Source organism: Martes martes, assembly GCF_963455335.1.
Source record: "Martes martes genome assembly, chromosome: 10".
In the NCBI taxonomy this organism is placed as follows: domain Eukaryota; kingdom Metazoa; phylum Chordata; class Mammalia; order Carnivora; family Mustelidae; genus Martes; species Martes martes.
The window spans coordinates 96,642,663-96,668,872 of NC_137898.1; the positions used below are offsets into that span (position 1 = coordinate 96,642,663).

The window sequence follows — 26,210 nt, forward strand, 5'->3', positions numbered from 1 at the left end:
ACTTGCTTGTTATCATTTCTGGAGATTTTCTCTGTTCCTTTCTAGTCTTTGTCACTTTTGGTCTTTCTTTCCCAGTCAGTGTTCCCTGTAATATTTCTTGCAGTCCTGGTTTAGTGGTCATGAACTCCTTAGGTTTTGTTTGTCTGGGAAACTCTTTACTCTCCTTCAAATTTGAATGATAGCCTTTCTGTACAGACTCTTCTTGCCTGCAGTTTTTCCCACTCAGCGTGGAGAATATATCATGCTACTCCCTTCTGGCTTTCCAAGTTTCTCTTGAGAGATCTGCAGCTATCCTTATGTGTGTTCCTTTGTAAGTTAGGGGCTTCTTTTGTGTTGATGCTTTCAGAATTTCAGTTCAGTAAACTAGAGCATGGATAAGTAGTTGAACCTTGGTCTTTGTATGTATGTACTCATTATCCAGTTTTTATGGGTTTTATCTTTGTGTAAACTGGTCACAGTATTGGGAAGTTGCCATGATTTGGTAATTTTTCAGCCTTTTTTTTCTTTGAATATGTTTTCTGATTCTTCCTCTCTTCTTCTGCTGGGGTTGCTGAAATGCATATATTGATCCACTTGGTAGCATCCAATAAGTCCCTCAGGGTTTCTTCAGTATTTTTTGTTCTTTTTCATTTTGCCCTTCTGACTGAAAAATTTACAGTGATCTTTAATTAAACTCATGATCCTCTCTTTTGTTCTATCTCATTTGCTCTTGAACCCCTCTGCTGAATTTTTTAGTTCAGATATGTATTCTTCAGCTCCATGATTGCTGTTTAGTAGTTTTAAATTTTCTGTCCCTCTATGAAAATTTTCTCTTGGTTTGTGTATTGTTCTCTGACTCCAGTGAGCATCTTATGACAGTCATTTTAATTCTCTGTCAGGTAAATCACATATTTTCATTTCATCAATATCAGTTTGGAGATTTCTCTTATTGCTTTTTAGATGTATTTCAACTTGCATCCATTTTCATTGGCTTTCTGCACTGGTGTCTGCACATTAGACAAAACACCCATCTGTCCTAACATTCATGGACTGACCTGGGATTAGACAAGGTACCACCAACAAGCCTGGTCAGAGACTTTGGAGGCCTCTCAATTTGGTGCCATCTAAACCTCTTTCTTTGTTCTTAGTTGCAGGACCCCCTGCATTCCTAGGCCCCCTGTATCCATACTGTGCTGTGTCAGGTCTGTGTTCTAAAACAAGCAACACTGAAGTCATTTCCTCAGGGAGCTCCGAGATAAGTTGTGTTACTAGACACATAGTGCACATTTTATTCTCACAAAGGAGAAGCTGTAAGAAAGGGTTTTCATTTGCTTGTTCTATACTGAGGCAGGGGAAGGAACTCTGGTGATTTCCAGCCCAAACCACCATCTTTTTTTGTCTCTTTCCATGGGCAACTAAAGTATGCTGTCTTGTATCCCCTCTGCTTTCTGACACAGACTATCTAGAATCCAGTCTTCTGGATACACCTAGTAAATGTTGGAGCATTGGATACATGATGCAATTCTTTCCTTCCCCAGGGAGAATACAGGAACTGGGAGTTTTGTCCCAATTTGAAGGTTATGTGCAAGGAAAATTGTTACAACAAGAGGATATCTAGAATTTTCCTGGCCGTTCCAATGTGACTAGATTGATGCTTTAACTGGGAACAGGACTACCTGAACCACTGTTCAGATTTCTTATATAAAGAACATGTACATGAAGTGTTTCTGAATCAGTGTGTTCATGGAGGATTAGAGGGACTAGGGCTATCTCTTCTGCCATCTTGCTGAGAAAGAAATTGGAATTTATTTTGGGTCCTCTTGGGGGATGTCCAATGCCTACACTGGAGGGAAAACTTGAGTAAAATTTTGAATCTCTAAAGAATTAGAGACACCTTGTTGTCCTTTGTGTAAATACGTCCTCCCCTCAATACCCTATTATAACAGAAACCATTCCCTGTGGGAAGAGACCCAGTAAGCTTCTGACCTGTTTATAATTGAGTACATTATACCAATTCACTCACCTGAAGTCTTCTGCCAAATGATAATACTAAAGGCTGTTTATTTTGGTCTGCTGCTTAAGAGGACTCATAATCAGAAATTATTATGTGTAGTTCAGAAGGATTTCCAGGACACATCAGAAATTAAGTGTGGGCTGCTTGCTCACAGACTCAAACGAAGCAAAAGTTTGGAGATTAAATTGCCCTTTCAGGGTCACAGGGGTAATACTAGCAAGGAAAGGCCAAGGTGTACTTGCCTTCAGAGGGTGAGTTTCTGAATTCTATTTATACTCATGTATTCCTTTTGTGATTGAAGTCCAGAGATTTACGATATGCCAATTTCTTTCTAGTATTTGCAGTTCTCAGACACATGTGAAATTGGTAGAAGCACCTGTTTAGGAAAGGGTGGTGGTGCAGGTAAGTTTCAGAGACATTATTAGGTTTCAAGGGTACAATTTATTAGTAGTTCCATGCTCAGAATTCTCACTCTTGTACATTTTTAGTTTTTATTCTGTGACATGGGGTAGGAACTTAAACTCTCCTAGACTCTGGTCCTTTATATTTGGATAAGAAACACATTCTTCATTCCCACCACATCACATCCAAACCCCATTAGAGGCCAGGACCATGTTGGTGGGGTTGCTGACTCCATCTTACTGGTTAGGGGAGGGGTCATGTGGTCAAAGAAATGAAATGAGAGAAGGTGATTCTCTTCTGGTCCAATCTTCTCCCTTAACCTTTGGTTTTTCACAGCAGTCTTTTTGGCATATGGAAGCACTGGCCTTCATAGTGTAGGCCAGGTTTTGAATGTCTTTGCTTCTACAGTTTATAAAGACTCTAATAAAGGAATGTCTATGTCACTAGATTCACGATAATGACAAAACAGATTCTGTGGGTCCAGTTTGGGGTAGTCTCAAATATTCCCAGTACTAACCCTACTCCTGTGAGAGGACATATGGTGGGAAATGTTGAATTGTTATCTGTGTAACTTTTTCTCCTATGTTCACAGATCCCCTTAGAGAAAAATGCCTCCTGAAAATGCTTCCTTTGTGACTGAATTCATTCTGATGGGGCTAACAGACTTACCAGATCTCCAGCTCCCCCTGTTCTGCCTGTTTCTAATCATGTATGTGATCACTGTGTTGGGAAATTTATGCTTGATAACTCTAATCCTGTTGAATTCACACCTGCACACACCCATGTACTTTTTCCTTTTCAATTTGTCCTTCATAGACCTCTGTTATTCTTCTGTGTTTACACCCAAAATGCTGGTTAACTTCACATCAAAGAAGAATATTATCTCCTACAGGGGTTGCATGACCCAACTTTACTTTTTCTGTGGTTTTGGTATTTCTGAAGCTTATGTGCTGACATCAATGGCCTATGATCGCTATGTGGCCATCTGTAACCCACTCTTATATAACGTTGCCATGTCCCCCAAAGTGTGCTCTCTCCTTATGCTTGGTTCATACTTGGTATCATTTTCGGGTGCCATGGCTCACACAGGATGCATGCTGAGACTGACCTTCTGTGATGCAAACACCATCAACCATTATTTGTGTGACATTCTCCCTCTACTCCAGCTCTCCTGCACCAGCACCTATGTCAATGAGCTGGTGGTTTTCATTGTGGAAGGCATCAACGTGATTGTGCCCACTGTCACCATCTTTGTGTCTTACGGTTTTATCCTGTCCAGCATCCTGCACATCAGCTCCACTGAGGGCAGGTCCAAAGCCTTCAGCACGTGTAGCTCCCACATAATTGCTGTTTCTCTCTTCTTTGGATCAGGTGCATTTATGTATCTTAAACCATCTTCTGCTGCGTCTATGGATGAGGGAAAAATCTCTTCTGTCTTTTATACCAATGTGGTTCCCATGATGAATCCTTTCATTTACAGCTTGAGAAACAAAGACATTAAACGTGCTGTGAAGAAAACTCTGAATCAGATACAGTTTTGACCAGAAACATTGCCTGTCCATGTAGTTCATTACACATGGGGGATTCTGTATGTTTAAATAAAGTAATTCTAGTGGGAGCCTTCCTGACCTTTTTTACCAATATGGTAAAAGAAGTTTGAGTCTCACAATTTATTTTTAGTCTTTATGAAGTAGGTCTTTTTTACCCCACCAATACCACAATATCTTCTCCATGTTTTTGTTCTGTTCACTAACAGCACTAAGTAAGAAACATGTTGTCTCTCTTTCCTATTTTCACTTTGAACTTGTTTTTTCCTCTGGAACATGATGAATTATTTTTAAAGTATTGAAATAAGTAACACTACTATGTGAAATTGTATTATTGGGGGTGTTCTTATCTGCCACTTGGTATTAGAATATGTGTCAGATACTTTGTACTCCCATTTTCCATCCTCCAATTGGGAAGAATATATCCACTTTAAATGCTAGTTGTTGAAGATTCCATAAGGACAATCAAATTTAATCCATTTTGCATATGCACATATCAGGTAACAAGAGTTTTGTTGGCAGATTTTTCTTTTTACCTTTGTAGAGTCAAACCAACACATAACTGATCAGAAAAAAATATTTTTATTGTATGGCTGGGTAAGTGAAGCTCAGAGTAGTTCGATTTACCTAAAGCCATACAGCTTTATAAAGTAAGAATTTAGACTAAATGATTAGCCTCTAAATTCATGTCTTCTACTCTTGGTGGTTTATTTTGCTCTTCTTTATTATTTTTTTTCTTTTAGTTTCAAGTTTTTATTTAAATTCCAGTTAGTTAACATATGGTGTTTTGTTAGTTTCAGGTGTAGAATTTCAGGATTATCACATGCATTGAACACCCAGTGCTCATCACAAGCAGTTCCCTCCTTAATCAACATCTCCCATTTAAACTATTTCCCTGCCTACCTGTCCTCTAGCAACCTGTTTGTTGTATTTAGTCAAGAATCTGTTTTGCCTCTCTTCCCTCCACCACATTCATTTGTTTTGTTTTTCAAATTTCATGTATAAGTGAAATCATATGATATTTGTCTTTCTCTCATTGCCGTATGTCACTTAGCATAATACTCTCTAGCTCCATGCATGTCTTGGCAAATGTGAAGATTTCATTCTTTTTATGGCTAATATTCATATACATGTGTGTGTGTGTGTGTGTATGTGTGTATATGTATATGTATGTGTGTGTATATATATATATATATATATATATATATATATATATATTCCTCTCTATCGTCATTCTCACCAACATCTGTTGTTTCCTCTGTCATTGATTTTATCCATTCTGACAGGTGTGAGGTAATAGCTCATTATAGTTTTGATTTGTATTCCCCGATGATGAGTGATGTTGAACATCCTTTCCTGTGTCTGCTAGTCATCTGTATGTCTTCTTTGGAAAAATGGATACTGTTTTACTGAACTTTATAGAACACAAGTCAAGGAATTTAATTGGCTAAAGAAACCCAATTTTGACAATTTCTTTTCTGGTATAGGATACTGGATTATTTTTATTTTGAGAAAAAACAAAAAGGTGTTTACTTCAAAAATCTTTAGTCCTTAATCAGGTGACAATTTAAATATTTCTAACTTTAATAATATTTACTACCTTATCTGTTTTCTAATTACCACTCAAGATTTAGGTATTGTTAAATTTAACTAACTGCTGTGTTGGCTTGTTTTTGTTTTAGATGCTTGATATTACTAAAACCTTGACTATGATTTAATATTTATGTTTAAAAACAATTTATTTTTATTTGAAGTGTAATTGATATTTAATATTCTGTTAGTTTCATGCATAGAACATAGTGATCTGACATTTATACACACTATCAAATGCTTTCCATGATAAATTTAGTTGCCATCTGTTACCATGCAGTTGCTGACTTATAGTTTCAAATGACATCTCACAGCACATCCCCTGGCCTCCATATCAACATGCTTGATTTTCCTTTAACAAGTTCCATTTATATAGAATAGTTGGTTTGGGTTGTAGTTTTTGTTTGTTTATTTTACTTGCTGTCTGTTTTTTTTTTATTACATTATGTTAGTCACCATACAGTACATCATTAAGTTTTGATGTAGTGTTCCAAGATTCATTGTTTGCATATAATACCCAGTGCTCCATGCAATATGTGCCCTCCTTAATACCCATTACTTGGCTCACCCATCCCCACCAAAACCCTCAGTTTTTTTCCCCAGAGTCCATAGTCTGTCATGGTTCTTCTCCCCCTCCGATTCTTCCCTTTCATTTTTCCCCTCCTTCTCCTAATGTCCTCCATGCTATTTCTTATGTTCCACAAATAAGTGAAACCATATAATAATTATCTTTCTCTGTTTGGCTTGTGTTATTTAGCATAATCTCCTTCAGTCCCATCCACGTTGATGCAAATGGTGGTATTCATCCTTTCTGATGGCTGAGTAATATTCCACCGTATATGTGGACCACATCTTCTTTATCCATTCATCTGTTGAAGAGCATCTCAGCTCTTTCCACAGTTTGGGTATTGTGGAGATTGCTGCTATGAACATTGGGGTTGCTGTCTGTTTTGATGAAATTGTTTTGCTTATTGAAAAAAGTGTGTCAATAAGTAAACGATATATGCTGATATTTAGGAACCACTATAGACATTGCAAAGATGTGTCCATTTTTTTATATATTTTATCACTACTTGCACTACCTAATAGTATATGTTAACCCTGGTCACTAATCTTTCATTTGAGAAGCCTCAAAATATGGATTCAATCTTCTTAATTTCCAAAAAAAGAATTTTAGAAACGATTATTTTTTATTGCAGAAAGGATAATCTACCTTTTGCACTAAATTCCATTTTTCAGATTATTTGGAGGAAAAGTTCATTAAAACTGTTATAAAAGTTATAAAGGCAGTTTATTAAAGTTAAGATTTGCCAAGTTTTTGTAAAAGCAACTTAGCTGGGGCACCTGGGTGGCTCAGTGGGTTAAGCCTCTGACTTCAGCTCAGGTTATAATCCCAGGCTCCTGGGATCGAGCCTCACATCAGGCTCTCTGCTCAGCAGGGAGCCTGCTTTTCCTTCTCCCTGCCACTTCCCTCATTTGTGCTCTCTGTGTTCCTCTGCCAAATAAATAAAAAATCTTTAAAAAATAGGCAACTTAGCTGACAGCTTTCTGATGAGTAGTTTAAGCACTATGCATGTGTTGGGACTTCTTTTAAAAAAAAGGAGAACCAAGTCAGGTGGTTTACAAGCACGGCGTAGTTATCCCTTATGGTTTTTGCTTTTTTTGTGCTATGTGAATGGCCAAAAAGAAGTTTTTAGAAGTAAGAGTCTATTGAAATTGTCACAGCTAGAAGTCAAGCAGGGAAGTCATGGGATTTGTCTGTACCTATGTCCTAGAACAGAGCTGTCTGAATCAGTAAGAAAGCTTAGACTTTCTAGGAAATAACAGAAAATGATTCTCCTACTTCAGGACCAGAAGCAAAGTTGAATTACATTCTGAATTTGTTTTGTGTAAACTTTGTGTAAGTGAGCTAATAGTGTTGCTCAGACGAGGTTTGGAATGAGCACGATCAGGTTCACTAAGGTTCAGGAGTCATGAAAAGCAGAAATACAAGGGGTTCTGAGTTCCATGTCCTTTTAATTGCTGAACCCCTAAATTTATTGAACCTCATTCTCCACTTCTCCTGACACTGCCTCCTTAAACTCTCACACACACACGCGCGCACCCCTACACACAGTTTTCAAGTTATATTGTATGAGATATTTTATGAGATCACTGCCTAACATTGATTGGACTATATGCAACCCACTTTCAGGTAGATGGTTCCAGCTCCAGAGGAAGGGCCAAGCAGGAAGTACTTGCTGAATCTAGGAAAAGGAAATAGTTATTGCTTTAATCAGTTGCTTGTTTGTGGAAACACACATGCACACACATACATACTAACACACACATGCACATTCACTTTCATGCACACACACATTTTGTACCTCTGAGTACCTAGCAATGTGTGACATTGAGGTATATGTCACAAATATAAATAAGGCAGAAGAAGGGAAAGATATAAAAGTAGATTTTCTTAACACAACAGTAGATTCTAAGATAACCCTTATGTAGTAAAAATTTCTTCTTAAAAGTGATTTTGTTGTATTGATGTCCATGCTGGGGGACAGACATGGTAGTTTTCTCTGAGTCTGGCATACTTGGCTTTTGTCTCATGCACTGGGACATTACACTGTCTTATCAGCTGACCAGCAGGTGAAGAAGTCAGTTTATCTGCAGGGCTTAGTTGTATAAAAGATGTAGATTTGAACATGAAAATCATACTCAGTGTGAAGTTTTACTTTCTGAGGGAGAGACTCTCATCTTTCTCCCTGAGGAAGCAATCCCTGAGGATTGCTGGTGGCATCAAAGGAAGGGGCTGTTGAAAGTCTCTCTCTGCCAAGAAGTTAAAATAACCCATTCAAATATTAATGTTGAGATGTACAGGGTGTTGCAGTTGCTCTTAATGTGTTTTAGATTTTCTGCTCTGTCACATCTGTCACTTTATGTATTTCAAGGGGAAATGATGTGAGATAAAGAGGAGAGGGAAGCTTAGTTTTCATTTCATAGATGATGAAACTGATGCTCAGATGTGTTCATGGTTTGTCTCAAATTGCAACTTGTGAGTGGTAGAGCTGAGACTAGGACTTGGGTTTGATTCTAAATATATCAGCTTATTATTGTTATTAATGTACTATACTGTTAAATATCCGTGAATCATGAAAATGTTTTCAGTGAATTGAAAAGTCCAAGAATACAAATAAAAGCAACGTGCTAAACTAAGCAAAATGTGAGGAAAATATCATTCCCACTTTATATTTGGAAGCTCTATTGCCTAATTTAGAATGTGTGGATAAATTCTTATTTTATACTGGCCTTCGCAATATATGGAAACACATAAAGATAGACTATAATAATCACTTCCACATTCTCTTCATCCTTCTTCTGGCTGGACATGGAACAACATGAGGGCCCACTTAAGTGACGAAGCTGTGAACAAAAGCTGGAGCCTAATTGTGTCAGTATCGTGGTAGAGAATGGGAGGACTAGGGGCACACAGAGGGCTCTGGGACACAGAATAATCTGTTCTTAGGTCTGCATGGTCATTGTAAGCTGTTCAGTTATAATAATGGTCGAAGTGTATTTTATAGGTTTTGATATATGTATGTATGCTAACTTTCACAATAAATTGTGGTTGAAAACCTTGGATTCTACCTGGATTTAAGTTAAATATTAATGTAATCAAAAAGCCAGGACTGAGAATAAAGGATCGGGGAAGGGAACAACCTTCCAACTACAGAATGGCTCACACAGAAGAAACCAGGGGAAGTAATGCATTGAGTAACATGAAATAGTCTTAGGAATTTCTACTAGGTTCTGTGGAAGGAGCAACGTCCATAGTGAACCCCATTGTATAGGTCTGTAGTAGGTTATCAGTCAGTATGTTTAGGTTAATGTAAAGAGGAGCTAGTTCTCATAACATATATGTAATTTCATTTTCTTAACCCTTTTACATTCATGATAGTCTTCCTCTCCACATTTTGCTGTAAATTACTCTTAGTTAAAATACAGTGTAATATTAGTTTCAGGTGTAAAATTTAATGATTTATCCCTTACATACGATACCCTGTGCTCATCACGGTAAGTGCCCCCCTTAATCCCCATCACCTACTTAATCCATCCCATCCCCACCCCACTGACCTCCCCTCTGGTCACCATCAGTTTGTCCTCTGTAGTTAGAATCTGTCTCTTGGTTTGAATCTCTCTCTCTCTTTCTCTCTCTTCCCCCCCCCCCTTATGTTCATTTATTTCAATTCTTAAATTCTACACGTGAGTGAAATCATCTGGCATTTGTCTTTGAATGACTTATTTCACTTAGCACAATAGTCTGTAGCTCCATCCATGTCATTGCAAATGGCAAGATTTCATTTTTTTTTTTTTTTTTTTTTGGACACAGAGAGGCCACAAGTAGGCAGAAAGGCAGGCAGAGAGAGAGGGGAAACAGGCTCTCTTCTGAGCAGAGAGTCTGATGCAGGGCTCGATCCCAGGACCCTGAGATCATGACCTGAGCTGAAGGCAGAGGCTTAACCCACTGAGCCACCCAGGCGCCCCAAGATCTCATTCTTTTTGATGACTAATATTCTATTGTATATCCATACCACACTTCTTTATCATTTCATCATTCAATGGATATTTGGGCTCTTTCCATAATTTCTCTATTGTTGATAATGCTGCTATAAACATTGGGGTGTATGCATCTCTTTGATTCAGTATTTTTGTACCCTTTGAGTAAATACCTAGTAGTGCAATTGCTGAATTGTAGGGTTGTTCTATTTTATCTTTCTGAAGTACTTCCATACTGTTTTCAAGAGTGGCTGTACCAGTTCACATGCCCACCAACAGTGTAAGAGGTTTCCCCTCTATCTTCATCCTTGCCAACATCTATTGGTTCCTGTGTTGTTAATTTTAGCAGTTGTGATTTGTGTGAGGTGATATCTCATAGTTTTTATTTGTATTACCCTGATGATGAGTGATGTTGTTTATGTGTGTGTTGTTCATTGTACGTTTTTTTGAGAAATGTCTGTTCATGTCTTCTGCTGATTTTTTAAGTGTATTATTTCATTTTTGGCTGTTGAGTTTAAAAGTTCTTTATATATTCTGGATACTAACCTTTTATCAAATATGTAATTTACAGATACCTTCTTTTTTAAAAATTATGTTAGTCACCATACAGTACATCATTAGTTTTTGATGTAGTACTCCATGATTCATTGTTTGCATATAACACCCAGTGCTCCAGGCAATATGTGCCCTCCTTAATACCCATCACTGGGCTAAGCCACCCCCTACCCCCCATCCCCTCTAAAATCCTCAGATTATTTCCCAGAGTCCACAGTCTCCCATGGTTGTCTCCCCTATCATCCCTCCACCTTCATGTTTCCCTTCCTTCTCATGTCTTCTCTCATTCTGAAGATTGCCTTTTAGTTTTGTTGATTGTTTCCTTTGCTTTGCAGAAGTATTTTATTTTGATGAAGTCAGCAATAGTTTATTTTTGCTTTTGATTCCTTTGCCTCAGGACACATATCTAGTAAGACTTTGCTACAGCCAATGTCAAGGAGGTTACTGCCCCTGTTCTCCCGTAGGATTTTGTTGGTTTCCTGTCACATGTTTAGATCTTTCATCCAATTTGAATTTATTTTTGTGTATGGTTTAAGCAAGTGGTTCAGTTTCATTCTACTGCATATCACTGTCCAGTGTTCTCAAACCATTTTTTGAAGAGACTGTCTTTTTCCTTTGGATATTCTACTTGCTTTGTCAAAGATGAGTTGACTGTATAATTTGGTTCTATTTCTGGGTTTTCTGTTCTGTTCCATTGGTCTATGTGTCTGTTTTGTTTTGTTTTGTTTTTTTTTGTTTTGTTTTGTTTTTAAGATCATATATTGAGTAAGCGATCTTGAGTTTATTTTCTTTTTAAAATCTAAATTAGCCAACATACAGTACATCATTACTTTCAGATGTAGTATTCAGTGATTCATCAGTTGTGTATAACACCCCATGCTCATCACCTCATGTGTCCTCCTTAATGCCATCACCTCATGTGTCCACCTTAATGCCATCACTCAGACATGGTTCCTGTATCACATGAAGGTCTTTCATCCATTTTGAGTTTATCTTTGTGTGCACTGTAAGACCCTGAATCATGAGGGGAATGTTGAAAAAGAAAGCCAAAGTGGGGGCATACAATGCCTGACTTCAAGCTATATTACAAAGCTGTGATCATCCAGACAGCATGGTACTGCACAAAAACAGACACATAGATCAATGGAACAGAATAGAGAGCCCAGAAATGGATCCTCAACTCTATGGCCAACTAATCTTTGACAAATCAGGAAAATATATCCAATGGAAAAAAGTCTCTTCGATAAATGGTGCTGGGAAAATTGAATAACTATATAAAGAAGAATGAAACGACTGTTTTCTCACACCATACACAAAGATGAACTCTAAATGGATGAAAGAACTCAGTGTGAGACAGGAATCCATCAAAATCCTGGAGGAGAACATAGGCAGTAACCTCTTCGACATCAGCCATGGCAACTTCTTTCAAGACATGACTCCAAAGGCAAGGGAAACAAAAGCAAAAATGAACTTTTGGGACCTCATCAAGATAAAAAGCTTCTGCACAGCAAAGGGAACAGTCAACAAAACTAAGACACAACCCATGGAATGGAAGAAGATATTTGCAAATGAATTATTGATAAAGGGCTTGTATCCAAGATCTGTAAATAACTTCCCAAACTCAACACACAAAAAATAAATAAGCAAGTCAAAAAATGAGCAGGAAACATGAAAAGACACTTCTCCTAAGAAGACAGACAAATGGCTAACAGACATGTGAAAAAATGTTCAACATCATTAGTAAGTTTTATTTTTCTATAAATAGGTCACATTATTGGGAAGTTGCCATGATTTGGGAATTTTTATGCCTTCATTTTCTTTGAATATGTTTTCTGATTCTTTCTTACTCTCCCGTGGGGGTTTCTGAAATGCATACATTGATCCACTTGGTAGCATCCAATAAGTCCCTCAGGCTTTCTTCACTATTTTTTGTTTGTTTTTCATTTTGCCCTTCTGAATGAATAATTTACATTAACCTTTAATCAAATTCAATGATCCTTTCTTTTGTTTGATCTCATTTGTTTTTATATCTTTGGTAAATTTTTCAGTTCAGATATTGTATTCTTCAGCTCCATGATTTATGTTTAAAGCATTAGCTTTGTAAAAAAGAATTTATTTATTTGTTTGTTTATTTATTTAAAAGAGAGAGAGAGAGAGGGAGAGAACAAGAGATAGGACACAAATGGTGGGGAGGGATAGAGGGAGAATAATATTCCCTGCTTAGCAGGGAGCCTGACAGGGGATTGGATCCCAGGACCCTGAGATCAGGACCTGAGCTGAAGGCAGATTCATAACCACTGAACCACCCATGCACCCTGTTTAATACTTTTAAGTTTTCTGTCTCTGTGTTGAAATTTCCTTTGGTTTGTATATTGTTTTCTGACTCCAGTGAGCATCTTAGGACAGTTATTTTAATTCCCTGTCAGGTGAATCACATATTTTCATTTCATTAGTGTCAGTTTAGAGATTTCTCTTACTGCCTTTTGAATGTATTTCAACCTGTCCTCATTTTCATTGACTCTATACATTGGTGTCTGCACATTAGACATAACACCCATCTGTCCTAACATTCATGCACTGGCCTTGGACTGGAGAAGGTACTAACAACATCTTTCTTTGTTCTTAGTTGCAGGATGCCCTGCATTCCTATGCCTCTTGCGTCCATACTGTGCTGTGTTGGGTCTGTGTTCTCAAACAAGCAGCACTGAAGTCACTTCCTCAGGGAGCTCAGTGAGAAGTTGTGTTACTAGACACATAGTGCACGTTTTTAAAAAATTTACTTATTTGTCAGAGAGAGAGGGGGAACACGAGAAGGCAGAACACAAGAGTGGCAGGCAGAGGCAGAGAGAGAAACAGGCTTCCTTGCTGAGTAAGAAGCCTGGTGCAGGACGCTGGGATCATGACCTAAGCCAAAGGCAGCAGCTTAACCCACTGAGCCACCCAGGCATCACCATAGTGCACATTTTATTCTCACCAGGGAGAAGCTGTAAGAAAGGGTTTTCATTTGCTTGTTCTATACTGAGGTAGGGGAAGGAACTCTGGTGACTTCCAGCCCAAACCACCATCTTTTTTGTCTCTTTCCATGGGCAGCTAAAGTCTGCTGTGTCTTGTATCCCCTCTGCTTTCTGACACAGACTATCTAGAATTTAATCTTCTGGACACACCTAATAAACACTGGTGCATTGGATACAAGATGTACTTCTTTTCCTCCCCAGGAGATGCCAGAAACTGAAGGGTTTTTTCTGAATTTGAAGGTACTGTGCAGGGAAAAGTGTTACAACAACAGGATAGCTAGAATTTTCCTGGCATATCCCATATTACTAGATTCATGCTTTAACTGGGAACATGACTACCTTAACTAGTATCTGGATTTCTTGCAAAGGGAATCTGTACAGGAAACATTTCTGATCACTGTGTTCATGAAGGGTCGCAGGGTCTAGATCTTCCTCTTCTGCCATATTGCTGAATGGGAAATGAGAATTTATTTTTGGCTCCTCTTTGAGAGATGTCTAATCCCTACAGTGGAGGGAAACCTTGAGTCAAATTTTGAGTCCCTAAGGAACTAGAGACCCATTGTGGTCCTTTGTGTAAATACAATCCCCTCAAGACCCTATTACCCCAGAAACCATTCCCTGCGGAAGAGACTGAGCAAACTTCTGCCCTGTTTATAACTGAGGACATTATATCATTGCCTTCACCTTAAGTCTTCTGTGATTTACCAAGGGCCAAAATGAAAATAATAAAGACTGTTTATTTTTGTATGCTGCTTAAAAGGACTCATAATCAGAAATTAATATCTTTGATTCAGGAGGATTTCCAGGGCTCATCAGAAATTAAGTGTGGGCTGTGTCCTCATAGAATCAAACGGAGCAAAGCTAAGGAGACTAAATCTACCCTTTCAGGACCACAGAGGTAATACTGGTAAAGAAGGACCAAGGTATTCCTGCCAAAGGAGGGTGAGTTTCTGAATTCCAGTTATATTCATGTCTTCCTTTTGTGATGGAAGTCCAGGGATTTAAGATATGCCAATTTCTTTCTAGTATTTGCAGTTCTCAGACTAATGTGAAATTGGTAGAAGCACCTGTTTCAGAGAGGGTGGTGATGCAGGGAAGGTTCAGAGACATTATTAGGTTTCAAGGGTACAATTTATTGGTAGTTCCATGCACAGAATTCTCACTCTTGTACATTTATACTCTTTACTTTGTGACATGGGGCAGGAACTTAAACTCTCCTAGACTCTGGTCCTTTATTTTTGGATAAAAACATTCTAACATTCCCACCACACCACAATTGGTGGGGTTGCTGCCTCCAATTTTACTGGTGAGGGGAGGGGTCACATGGTCAAAGAAATGAAATGAGAGAAGGTGATTATCTCCCAGTCCAATCTCCTCCCTTAACTTTTGTTTTTCACAGCAATCCTGTTGGCATATGGAAGCACTGGCCTTCATACTGTAGGCCAAGTTTTGTATCTCTTTGCTTTCACAGCTTATTAAGTCTCTATTGAGGGAATGTCCCAAGTAACTAGATTTATGGTAATAGTTAAGCATTTTCTGTGGGTCCATGTTGTGCTAGTCTCAGACATTTCCAGTACAAATCCAACTCCTGTAAGGGGAGATTATGGTGGGAAATGTTGGATTGTTCTCTGTAACTTTTTCCTCCTGTGTTCACAGATTCCCTTGGAGAAGAATGACTCCTGTAAATGCTTCCTTTGTGACTGAATTCATTCTTGTGGGGCTAACAGACCTACCAGATCTCCAGCTCCCCCTGTTCTGCCTGTTTCTAGTCACCTACGTGGTCACTGTGTTGGGAAATTTGGGTTTGGTGACTCTAATCAAGCTGAATTCACACCTGCACACCCCCATGTACTTTTTCCTCTTCAATTTGTCCTTCATAGACCTCTGTTATTCTTCTGTGTTTACACCCAAAATGCTGATTAACTTCACATCAAAGAAGAATATTATCTCCTACAGGGGATGCATGACCCAACTTTACTTTTTCTGTTTTTTTGGTGCCTCTGAAGCTTATGTGCTGACATCAATGGCCCATGATCGCTATGTGGCCATCTGTAACCCACTCTTATATAACGTTGCCATGTCCCCTAAAGTATGTTCCAGTCTTATGCTTGGTTCATACTTGAAGGCATTTTTGGATGCCATGGCTCACACAGGATGCATGCTGAGACTGACCTTCTGTGATGCAAACACCATCAACCATTATTTGTGTGACATTCTCCCTCTGCTCCAGCTCTCCTGCACCAGCACCTATGTCAATGAACTGGTGGTTTTCATTGTGTTGAGCATCAATGTGATTGTGCCCAGTGTCACCATTTTTGTCTCTTATGGTTTCATCCTGTCCAGCATCCTGCGTATCAGCTCCACTGAGGGCAGGTCCAAAGCCTTCAGCACGTGCAGCTCCCACATAATTGCTGTTTCTTTCTTCTTTGGATCAGGTGCATTTATGTATCTTAAACCATCTTCTGCTGGGTCTATGGATGAGGGGAAAATCTCCTCTGTCTTTTATACCATTGCAGTTCCAATGATGAACCCTTTCATTTACAGCTTGAGAAACAAGGACATTAAACTTGCTGTGAGAAAAGCTGTACGTAGGACAGTGTTTTGATCAGAAACAGCATCTATCTGTGTAATTTGTCACACATGGGGATTCTGTGTATTTAAATAAAATACTCTTAGTGGAAATCTTCTAAGCATTTTTTTCTAATGATGAGATAAAGGGCATTTGAGTCTCACAATTTATTTTTAGTCTTTATATATTAGGTTTTCTTCTTTTCCTCACCAGTACCACAATATCTTCTCCACTTTTTTGTTCTGTTTAGTAATAGCATTGAGTAAGAAACATATTGTTTCTTTTTCTCCCCATTTTGATGTTCAACATGTTTTTTTCCTCTGGAACATGATGCATACTCTTTACAGTATTGAATTAGGTAATAGAAGGGTGACATTGTATTACTGGTCATGTTCTTATCTGCCAATTGGTAATAGGATATATATTATCTACTCTGCTCGTAGTCTTATTTTCTATCTTCCAGTTGAGAGGAATATATCTTCTTTAAATGCCAGAGGTTGATGATTCTATAATGACAATCAAGATTAATCAATTTTTCATTTTTAGATATCATGTACCAAGAGTCTTTTTGCAGACTTTTCTGTTTTACTTTTGTACAGTCAAACCAATACAAAATTGTTCAAAAAAATATTTTTATTATATGGATGGGAAAGTGAAGCTCAGTGTAAATAGATTTACCTAATGTCACACAGCTTTGTGAAGAAAATATTTAGACTAAATGGCTAGCCTTCTGATTTATGTCTACTACTCTTTGTAGTCTATTTTGCTCTACTTTTTCTTACTTTTTTTTAGTTTCAAGTTTTTTATTTAAATTACAGTTAGTTAACATATAGTGTAATATTAGTTTCTGGTATAGAATTTCATGATTTATCCCTTACATAAAACACCCAGGGCTCCTCACATCCAGTTCCCTCCTTAATCCCCAATGCTTACTTACCCATTACATACCCACCTCTTCTCCAGTAACCTTCAGATTGTTCTTTGTAGTCAAGAATTTGTTTAATGATTTGCCTCTCTCTTTCCCCACCCCCCCATTTTCTTTTTTAAAAATTCTACATATGATGGAAATCACATCATGTTTGTCCTTCTTTGACTGATTGACTTATTTTGCTTAGCATAATAATCTCTATCTCCATCCAGGTCATTGCAGATGGCAAGATTTTATTCTTTTTTATGTCTGAGTAATATTCCATTCTACATCTCTATCACATCTTTATCCATATATCAAATATATATCATATATTTCCATAATTTGTCTATATTGATAATGGTGCTATAAACATTGGGGTGTATGTATCCCTTTGAATCAGTATTTTTGTATCCTTTGGGTAAATACCTACTAGTGCAATTGTTGGATTATATGTAGTCTTTTTTTAGCCTTTTGAGGAACAGCCATACTGTTTTCCAGAGTGGCTGCACAAGGCTGCATTCCCACCAACAGTTTAAGAGTGTCCCTTTTCCTCCTCATCCTGCCCAACATCTGCTGTTTCCTGTGTGATTGATTTTATCCATTCTGATAGATGTGAGGGGATAGCTCATTGTAGTTTTGATTTGTGCTTCCCTGACGATGAGTGATATTAGCATCTTTTCATGTGTCTATTGGCCATCTGTATGCCTTCTTCAGAAAAATGTCTTTTCATGTCTTCTGCCCATTTTTTAAAAATTGGGTAATGTTTTATGTGTTTAACTTTGGTAAGTTCTTTATATATTTTGTGTATTAACCCTACCAGTTACGTTACTTGAAAATATCATCTCCCATTATGAAGGTTGCTTTTAGTTTTGTTGATTGTTTCCTTCTCTGTGCAGAAACATTTTATCTCATTTTATCTTGATGAAGTCCCAATAGTTCATTTTTGCTTTTCTTTCCCTTGCCTCAGGAGACATATCTAGTAAGAAGTTGCTACAGCGGATGTCAAAAATATTACTATCTGTGTGTTCTCCTCTAAGATTTTGATGGTTTCCTGCCTCTCATTTAGATCTTTCATCCATTTTGAGTTTATTTTTGTATATTGTGTAAGCAGGTAGTCCTCTTTCATTCTTTTGCATATAACTGTCCAGTTTTCCCAATATCATTTGATGAAGAGACTATCTTTTTTCCCATGGATAGTCTTTTCTGTTTTGTTAGTGTTTAATTGACTATATGGTTGTGAGTCCATTTTTGGGTTTTCTATTTATTATATTGGTCTATATGTCTAGTTTCGTGCCATACTGTCTTGATCATTACAACTTTGTAATATAACTTGAAGAATGGAATTGCGATGCCTCCAGCTTTGCTTTTCTTTTTTAAGATTGGTTTGGCTAATCAGGACTTTTTTTTGGTTCCATACAGATTTTTAGGATAGTATTTTCTAGCTCCGTGTAAATTGCTGGTGGTAATTTGAGAGGTATTGCATTTAATGTTTAGATTTCTTTGGGTATTATAGACATTTTAACATATTTGTTCTTCTAACCCATGAGCATGGAATACCTTTCCATTTCTTTAGGTCATCTTTAATTTCTTTTTTCAGTGTTTTATAGCTTTCAGAGTGCAGATATTTTACCCTTTTGGCTGGATTTTTCATAATCATCTTGAGGTTTATGGTGCAATTGTAAATGGGATTGATTCGTTGTTTTCTCTTTATGCTGCTTCATTATTGGTATATAAAAATGCAACAGATTTTTCTACATTGATTGTGTTTCCTGTTACTTTAACTGAGTTCCTGTATCAGTTCTAGCAATTTTTTGGTACAGTCTTTGGGTTTTCTATGTAGAGTCCTATGTCATCTGCAAATAGTGAAAGTTTGACTTCTTCCATATAGATTTGGATGCCTTTTATTTCTCTTTGTTGTCTGATTGCTGAGGTGCCCTTTGAGGTTGATATTAACTGTGGGTTTTTCATATATGGCCTTTCTGATATTGGGGTATGTTCCCTCTGAGCCTGTTTCCTTGAGGGTTTTGATCATGGATGCATGTCAAATGCATTTTCTGCAACTGTTGAGATGATCATATGGTTTTTATCCTTTTATTAATGTGGTGTGTCATATTCACTGATTTTCAAATATTAAACTACCCCTGCAGCCCAGGAATACATCCCACTTGATTGTGGTGATGATTCTTTTCATGTATTGCTGGATTCAAATTGATAGTATTTTGTTGAGAATTTTTGCATCCATGTTCATCAGGGATATTGGTCTGTAGTTCTCTTTTTTAGTGTAGACTTTGTCTCTTTTTCCTATCGGCGTAATGCTGGCCTCATAGAATGAATTTAGAAATTTTCCTTCAATGTCTATATTTTGGAATAGTTTGGGAAGTATAGGTATTAACTCTTCTTCAAACGTTTGGCAGAATTCCTCTGGACTTTTTGTTTTTTGGGAAATTTTTGATTATTGACTGAATTTCTTTGCTTGCTGTCAGTCTATTCAAGTTTTCTATTTTTTCCTGTCTCAGTTTTGGTAGTTTATACCTTTCTAGGAATATATGTCTTTCTTCTAGGTTGTCCAAGTTATTGGCATATAGTTTTTCATAATGTTCTCTTATAATAGTTTATATTTCTGTGGTGTTATTTGTTATTTTTTCTTTCTTTTAGGATTTTATTTATTTGGTTCCTTTTTCTTTTCTTTTAGACAAATCTGGCTAGTGGTTTTACAATTTTGTTAATTTTTTTTTTTTTAAACCAGCTCTTGGTTTCATTGATCTGTTCTATTGTTTTGTAGTTTCTTTTTTTTTCCTATTTATTTATTTATTTATTATTTAAATTAAATTAGCCAATGTATAATACATCATTAGTTTTTGCTATTTGTAGTTTCCATATCGTTTGTTTCTGTCTAATCTTTATTATATCTCTTCTGCTAGCTTTTATCTTTACTTGTTCTTCTTTTTCTAGCTTCTTTAGGTATAAGGTTTGGTTGTTTATTTAAGATTTTTCTTGCTTCTTGATGTAGGCCTGTATTGATATACACTTCCTTCTTCTGACCTTTTTTTTTAAAGATTTTATTTATTTATTTGACAGAGATTGCAAGTAGGCAGAGAACCAGGCAGAGAGAGAGGAGGAAGCAGGCTCCCCACTGAGCAGAGAGCCCGATGTGGGGCTCGATCCCACAACCCGGATCATGACCTGAGCTGAAGGCAGAAGCTTTAACCCACTGAGCCACCCAGGCGCCCCTCTTCTGACCACTTTTGCTGCATCCCAAAGGTTTTGGACTGTCATGTTTTCATTTTCATTTGTTTCTATAATTTTTTTATTCATTTTTTATTTCCAGGCTGACCCATTCATTGTTTAGTAGCATATTTTTTAACCTCCATGTATTTGTGGTCTTTCCAAATTTTTTTTTGTGGTTGACTTCATGTTTCATATAATTGTGGTCAGAAAATATGCATGGTGTGATCTCAGCCCTTTTGTACTTGTGGGCACCTGATTTGTGACCTAGTGTGTGATCTAGTCTGGAGAAAGTCCCATGTGCACTTGTAAAGAATGTGTATTCTGTGTTAGGGTGAAATATTCTGAATATATCAGCTAAGTCCCTCTGGTCCAGAGTGTTTTTCAAAGCTATTATTTTCTAATTGATTTTCTGCTTAGATGATCTGTCCATTGATGTAAGTGGGGTGTTACAGTTCCCTATCATTTATTATTATCATTGAGTTTCCTTATGTTTGTTATTAATTAATTGATATACTTGGGTGCTCCAATGTTGGGGCATAAACCTTTATAATTATAAGGTCATTGTTTGATAGATCCCTTAATTATGGTATAGTGCACTTCTTCATCTCATGTTATAATCTTTTGGTTTAAAATCTAGTTTGTCTGATAAAAGTATTGTTCTTAATATTTTCTTTCTTTATCTGACAGACAGAGATCACAAGTGAGCAGAGAGGCAGGCAGAGAGAGGGGGGGAAGCAGGGTCCCCACTGAGCAGAGAGCCTGATGTGGAGCTCTATCCTGGACCCCGAGACCACGATCTGAGCCAAAGACAAAGGTCTCTACCCACTGAGCCAGCCAGGCGACCCTTCTGGCTTTCTTTTGACCTCCCTTTGCATGGCAAATATTTCTTCATTCCCTCACTTTCAATCTGCAGGTGTCTTAGGTCTAAGATGAGTCTCTACAATGAGGCAGCATACAGATGGGTCTCAATTTTTTAATCCATTATGACACCTTATTATGTGCTTTGATTAGAGCATTTAGTCCATTTACATTCAGAGTTATTATTGATAGATATGAACTTAGTGCTATTTTATTACTTGTTTGTCATCATTTCTGGAGATTTTCTCTGTTCCTTTCTAGTCCTTGTCACTTTTGGTCTTTCTTTCCCAGTCAGAGTCCCCTGTAATATTTCTTGCAGTCCTGGTTTAGTGGTCATGAACTCCTTAGGTTTTGTTTGGGAAACTCTTTACTCTCCTTCTATTCTGAATGATAGCCTTCCTGTACAGACTCTTCTTGCCTGCAGTTTTTCCCATTCAGCATGGAGAATATATCATGCCAATCCCTTCTGGCTTCCCGAGTTTCTCTTGAGAGATCCGAGGCTATCCTTATGTGTGTTCCTTTGTAAGTTAGGGGCTTCTTTTGTGTTGCTGCTTTCAGAATTTATTTCGATAAAGTCTTTAAGATTTTATTTATTTATCTGACAGAGAGATCACAAGTAAGCAGAGAGGCAGTCGGGAGTGAGGGGGAAGCAGACTTTCTGCTGAGCATAAAGCCCAATGCGGGGCTTGATCCCAGGACTCTGAGACCATGAGCTGAGCTGAAGGCAGAAGCTTAACCCTCTGAGCCACCCAGGCACCCCGATAAAGTCTTGTCTTAGACAACTTCTTTAGGCATTATTTTTTGACAACTGTATGATGATTATAATTTGGGAATACTGAAAAATGGGTATATTTAGGCATAGAGACAAGACTACTTCAATCACCAGAGGTATTATAAAGTATAATGATTGATTCAGAACCAGATATCACAATCATAATTCAAATTTTGAGGCGATTCAGCAGTCAGTAAATTTGTGTTGAGTCCCCAAATATAGATTTAGAGCATCTCACATATCATCTGCCTAGATAAACATGAAAATTAGTATATACCTGAGTAAAGGTAGAAGTCAGGTTAGCTCAGTTAAGTAAACTGGAGAGTGGATAAGTAGTTGATCCTTGATACATATATATCTTAGATATATGCATTATGCAATTCTTCTGGGTTTTACCTCTATAAATAGGTCACAGTATTGGGAAGTTTCTATGATTTGGGAATTTTTTCAGCCCTTTTTCCCCTCAATTATGCTTTCTGGTTCTTTCTCACTCTCCTACTGGGGTTTCTGAAATGCATATATTTTTTTCTGAAATGCATATATAGATCCACTTGGTAGCATCCTATAAGTCCCTCAGGCTTTCTCCACTATTTTTCATTCTTTTTTTTTTTTCTCATTTTGCCCTGCTGACTGAATAATTTTCAGTGACCTTTAATCAAATTCAATGATCCTTTCTTTTGTTGATATCATTTGCTCTTGAACCTGTGTGCTGGTTTTTTTTTTTTTTTTATTTCAGATATTGTATACTTGAGCACCATGATTTCTGTTTAATACTTTTAAGTTTTCTGGCTCTATGTTGAAATTTTCTCTTGGTTTTTGTATTGTTCTCTGACTCCAGTGAAAATCTTTACGACCAGTTATTTTGAATTCTCTGTCAGATAAATCACATATTAGAACCAGTTTGTGGAGATTTCCCTTATTCCTTTTTGGGAAGTATTTCAACTTGCCTTCATTTTCATTGATTCTCTATATTGGTGTCTACACATTAGACAAAACACACATCTATCCTAACATTCATGGACTGGCCTTAGATTGGAGAAGGTACCACCAATAAGCCTGGTTAGAGACTTTGGAGGCCTCCCAATTTTGTGTAGTCTAAACCCCTTTGTTTTTAGCTGCACCCCTTCTCTCCCCATCCCCATGCCCCCATGCATCCATTGTGTGCCTGGTTCCGTCTATGTTCTAAAACAAGCAAAACTGAAGCAATTCCTCAGACAGCTCACAGATAAGTTATATTATTGGACACATAGTGCACAGATTTCCCTCAGCAGAGAGAAGCTGTAAGGAAGGGCTTCTAAATTACTTGCTCTATGCTGAGGCAGGGGAAGGAGCTCTGGTGACTTCCAGTCTATACCACCAACTTTTTTGTCTTTCTCCATGGGAAGGTAAAGCATACTGGGTCCTGTACATGCTGTGTTTGCTTTCTGACACAGACTATCTAGAAGCCAGTCTTCTGGACACACCTAATAAAAGTTGGGGCATTAGACATATGGTGCAATTCTTTCCCTCCTCAGGGAGAAACCAGGAACTGGAGGGTTTTATCCCAATTTGGAAGTGCTGTGCAAGGGAAAGTGTTACAAGAGGATTTCCCTAAAAGTTCCAATGTGATAGATACATTCTTTTACAGGGAAGAGAATTACCTTAGCTATTACCTGGATTTCTTATAAAGGGAATATGTACCTGAAACATTTCTGAATCACTGTGTTCGTGAAGGGTAGGAAGCTTCTAGAGCTTCCTCTTCTGCCATGTTACCTACCTGGAAATGGGAACTTATTTTTGGCTCCTCTTTGGGAGATGTTTAATCCCTACAGTGGAGGGAAACCTCGGGTAAAATTTTGAGTCCCTAAGGAATTAGAGCGACATTTTGGTCCTTTGTGTAAATACATCCCCTCAATACCCTATTACCCCAGAAACCATTCCCTGTGGAAGAGACTGAGAAGCTTCTGTCCTGTTTATAACTGAGGACATTATATCATTACCCTCACCTTAAGTCTTCTGTGATTTACCAAGTGGCAAAAATGATAATAATAAAGGCTGTTTATTTTTACCTGCCACTTAAAAGGACTCATAATCAGAAATTGTTGTCTGTGGTTCAGAAGGATTTCTAAAATAAGCATGGACTGTGTCCTCATAGAGTCAAAGGAAGAAAAGCCACAGAGACTAAATCTGCCCTTTTAGGACCATAGGGGTAATACTGGTAAGGAAGGACCAAGGTGTTTTTGCCTAAGGAGGTAAGTTTCTGAATTCCAGTTATATTCATGTCTTCCTTTTGTGATGGAAGCCCAGAGATCTAAGATACACCAAGTTCTATTTGTTTGTTTGTTTGTTCATTTATTTATGTTATGTTATGTTACCATACAGTACATCATTAGTTTTTGATGTAGTGTTTCAAGATTTCTTTCCAGTTTTTGCAGTCCTCAGACTCAGATGAAATTGGTAGAAGAACCTGTTTAGGGGAGGGTGGCGGTGCAGGGAAGGTTCGGAGACATTATTAGGTTTCAAGGATGCAATTTACTGGTCAGTTTCATTGACGGTTTTACTTTGTGATGTGGGGCAGGAATTTAAACTTTTCTAGACTCTGAATCTTTAGTTCAAAATAAGAAACAAAATTCTTCATTCCCACCGTACCACACCCAAACCCCATTAGAGGCTAGCACCGGGTTGGTGGGGTTGCCGCCTCCATTTTACTGCTTTGGGGAGGGGTCACATGGTCAAGGAAATGAAATGAGAGAAAGTGATTCTCTCCTAGTCCAATCGTCTCCCTTAGCCTTTGGTTTTCACAGCAGTCCTGTTGGCATATGGAAGTGCTGGCCTTCATAGTATAGGCCAGGTTTTGAATGTCTTTGCTTATGCAGCTTATCAAGACTCTAATAAAGGAGTGTCCATGTCACTAGATTCATGATGATGACAAAGCAGATTCTGTGGGTGCAGGTTGGGCTAGTCTCAGACATTCCCAGGACAAACCCAACTTCTGTGAGAGGAGATATAGTGGGAAATGTTGAATTATTTTCTTTGTAACATTTTTTCTCCTGTGTTCACAGATACCTTTGAGAAGAATGGCTTCTGGAAATGCTTCCTTTGTAACTGAATTCATTCTGGTGGGGCTAACAGACCTACCAGATCTCCAGCTCCCTCTGTTCTGCCTGTTTCTAGTCACCTACATGGTCACCGTGTTGGGAAATTTGGGTTTGGTGACTCTAATCAAGCTGAATTCACATCTGCACACCCCCATGTACTTTTTCCTCTTCAATTTATCCTTCATAGACCTCTGTTATTCTTCTGTGTTTACACCCAAAATGATGATTAACTTCACATCAAAGAAGAATATTATCTCCTACAGGGGATGCATGACCCAGCTTTACTTTTTATGTTTTTTTGCTATTTCTGAAGCTTATGTGCTGACATCAATGGCCTATGATCGCTATGTGGCCATCTGTAACCCACTCTTATATAATGCTGCCATGTCCCCCAAAGCGTGTTCCATCCTTGTGCTTGGTTCATATTTGATGGCATTTTTGGATGCCACGGCTCACACAGGATGCATGCTGAGACTGACCTTCTGTGATGCAAACACCATCAATCATTATTTGTGTGATATCTTCCCTCTGCTCCAGCTCTCCTGCACCAGCACCTATGTCAATGAGCTGGTGGTTTTCATTTTAGAGGGTATCAATATCATTGTGCCCAGTGTCACCATCTTTGTCTCGTATGGTTTCATTCTGTCCAGCATCCTGCGCATCAGCTCCAATGAGGGCAGGTCCAAAGCCTTCAGCACGTGCAGTTCCCACATAATTGCTGTTTCTCTCTTCTTTGGATCAGGTGCGTTTATGTATCTTCAGCCATCTTCTGCTGGGTCTATGGATGAGGGGAAAATCTCCTCTGTCTTTTATACCAATGTGGTTCCCTTGATGAACCCTTTCATTTACAGCTTGAGAAACAAAGACATTAAATGTGCTGTGAGAAAAACTTTCGGTAAGAGACAGTTTTGATCAACAGTGTCTGTCTTTGTAGTTTGTAACACATGAGGAGATTCTGTGTGCTTAATTAAAATACTTTTAGTGGCAGTCTTCTCAGCATTTTTTCCTAATATGTTAAAGGATATTTGAGTCTCACAATTTATTTTTATTCTTTATATAATAGGTCTTTTTGTTTTCCTCACCAATAGCAGAATATCTTCTTCACCTTTTTGTTCTATTTTTTTATTGTGTTATGTTAGCCACCATACAGTAC

General features: G+C 37.9%; 4 protein-coding genes across 4 annotated transcripts in view; all 4 read left to right on the forward strand.

Moving 5' to 3' along the window:
* Positions 1–26,210, forward strand: part of LOC308350370 (olfactory receptor 8B3-like) — a gene marked incomplete at both ends in the record, with an annotated part of 209,653 nt that overhangs the window by 78,642 nt on the left and 104,801 nt on the right. The gene's annotated exons all lie outside the window — the stretch shown is intronic.
* On the forward strand, positions 3,004–3,936 carry LOC308350357 (olfactory receptor 8B8-like; the record flags this gene model as incomplete). Its single annotated transcript, XM_080815539.1, has 1 exon — positions 3,004–3,936. One exon carries the CDS (start codon positions 3,004–3,006, stop codon positions 3,934–3,936), a length of 933 nt encoding a protein of 310 aa, XP_080671665.1.
* On the forward strand, positions 15,316–16,248 carry LOC308351902 (olfactory receptor 8B3-like; the record flags this gene model as incomplete). Its single annotated transcript, XM_080817855.1, has 1 exon — positions 15,316–16,248. The coding sequence occupies one exon, from the start codon at positions 15,316–15,318 to the stop codon at positions 16,246–16,248; it is 933 nt and encodes a 310-aa protein (XP_080673981.1).
* On the forward strand, positions 25,024–25,969 carry LOC308350372 (olfactory receptor 8B3-like; the record flags this gene model as incomplete). The annotated part of the gene is made up of 1 exon (XM_080815555.1): positions 25,024–25,969. The coding sequence occupies exon 1, from the start codon at positions 25,037–25,039 to the stop codon at positions 25,967–25,969; it is 933 nt and encodes a 310-aa protein (XP_080671681.1). The 5' UTR covers positions 25,024–25,036.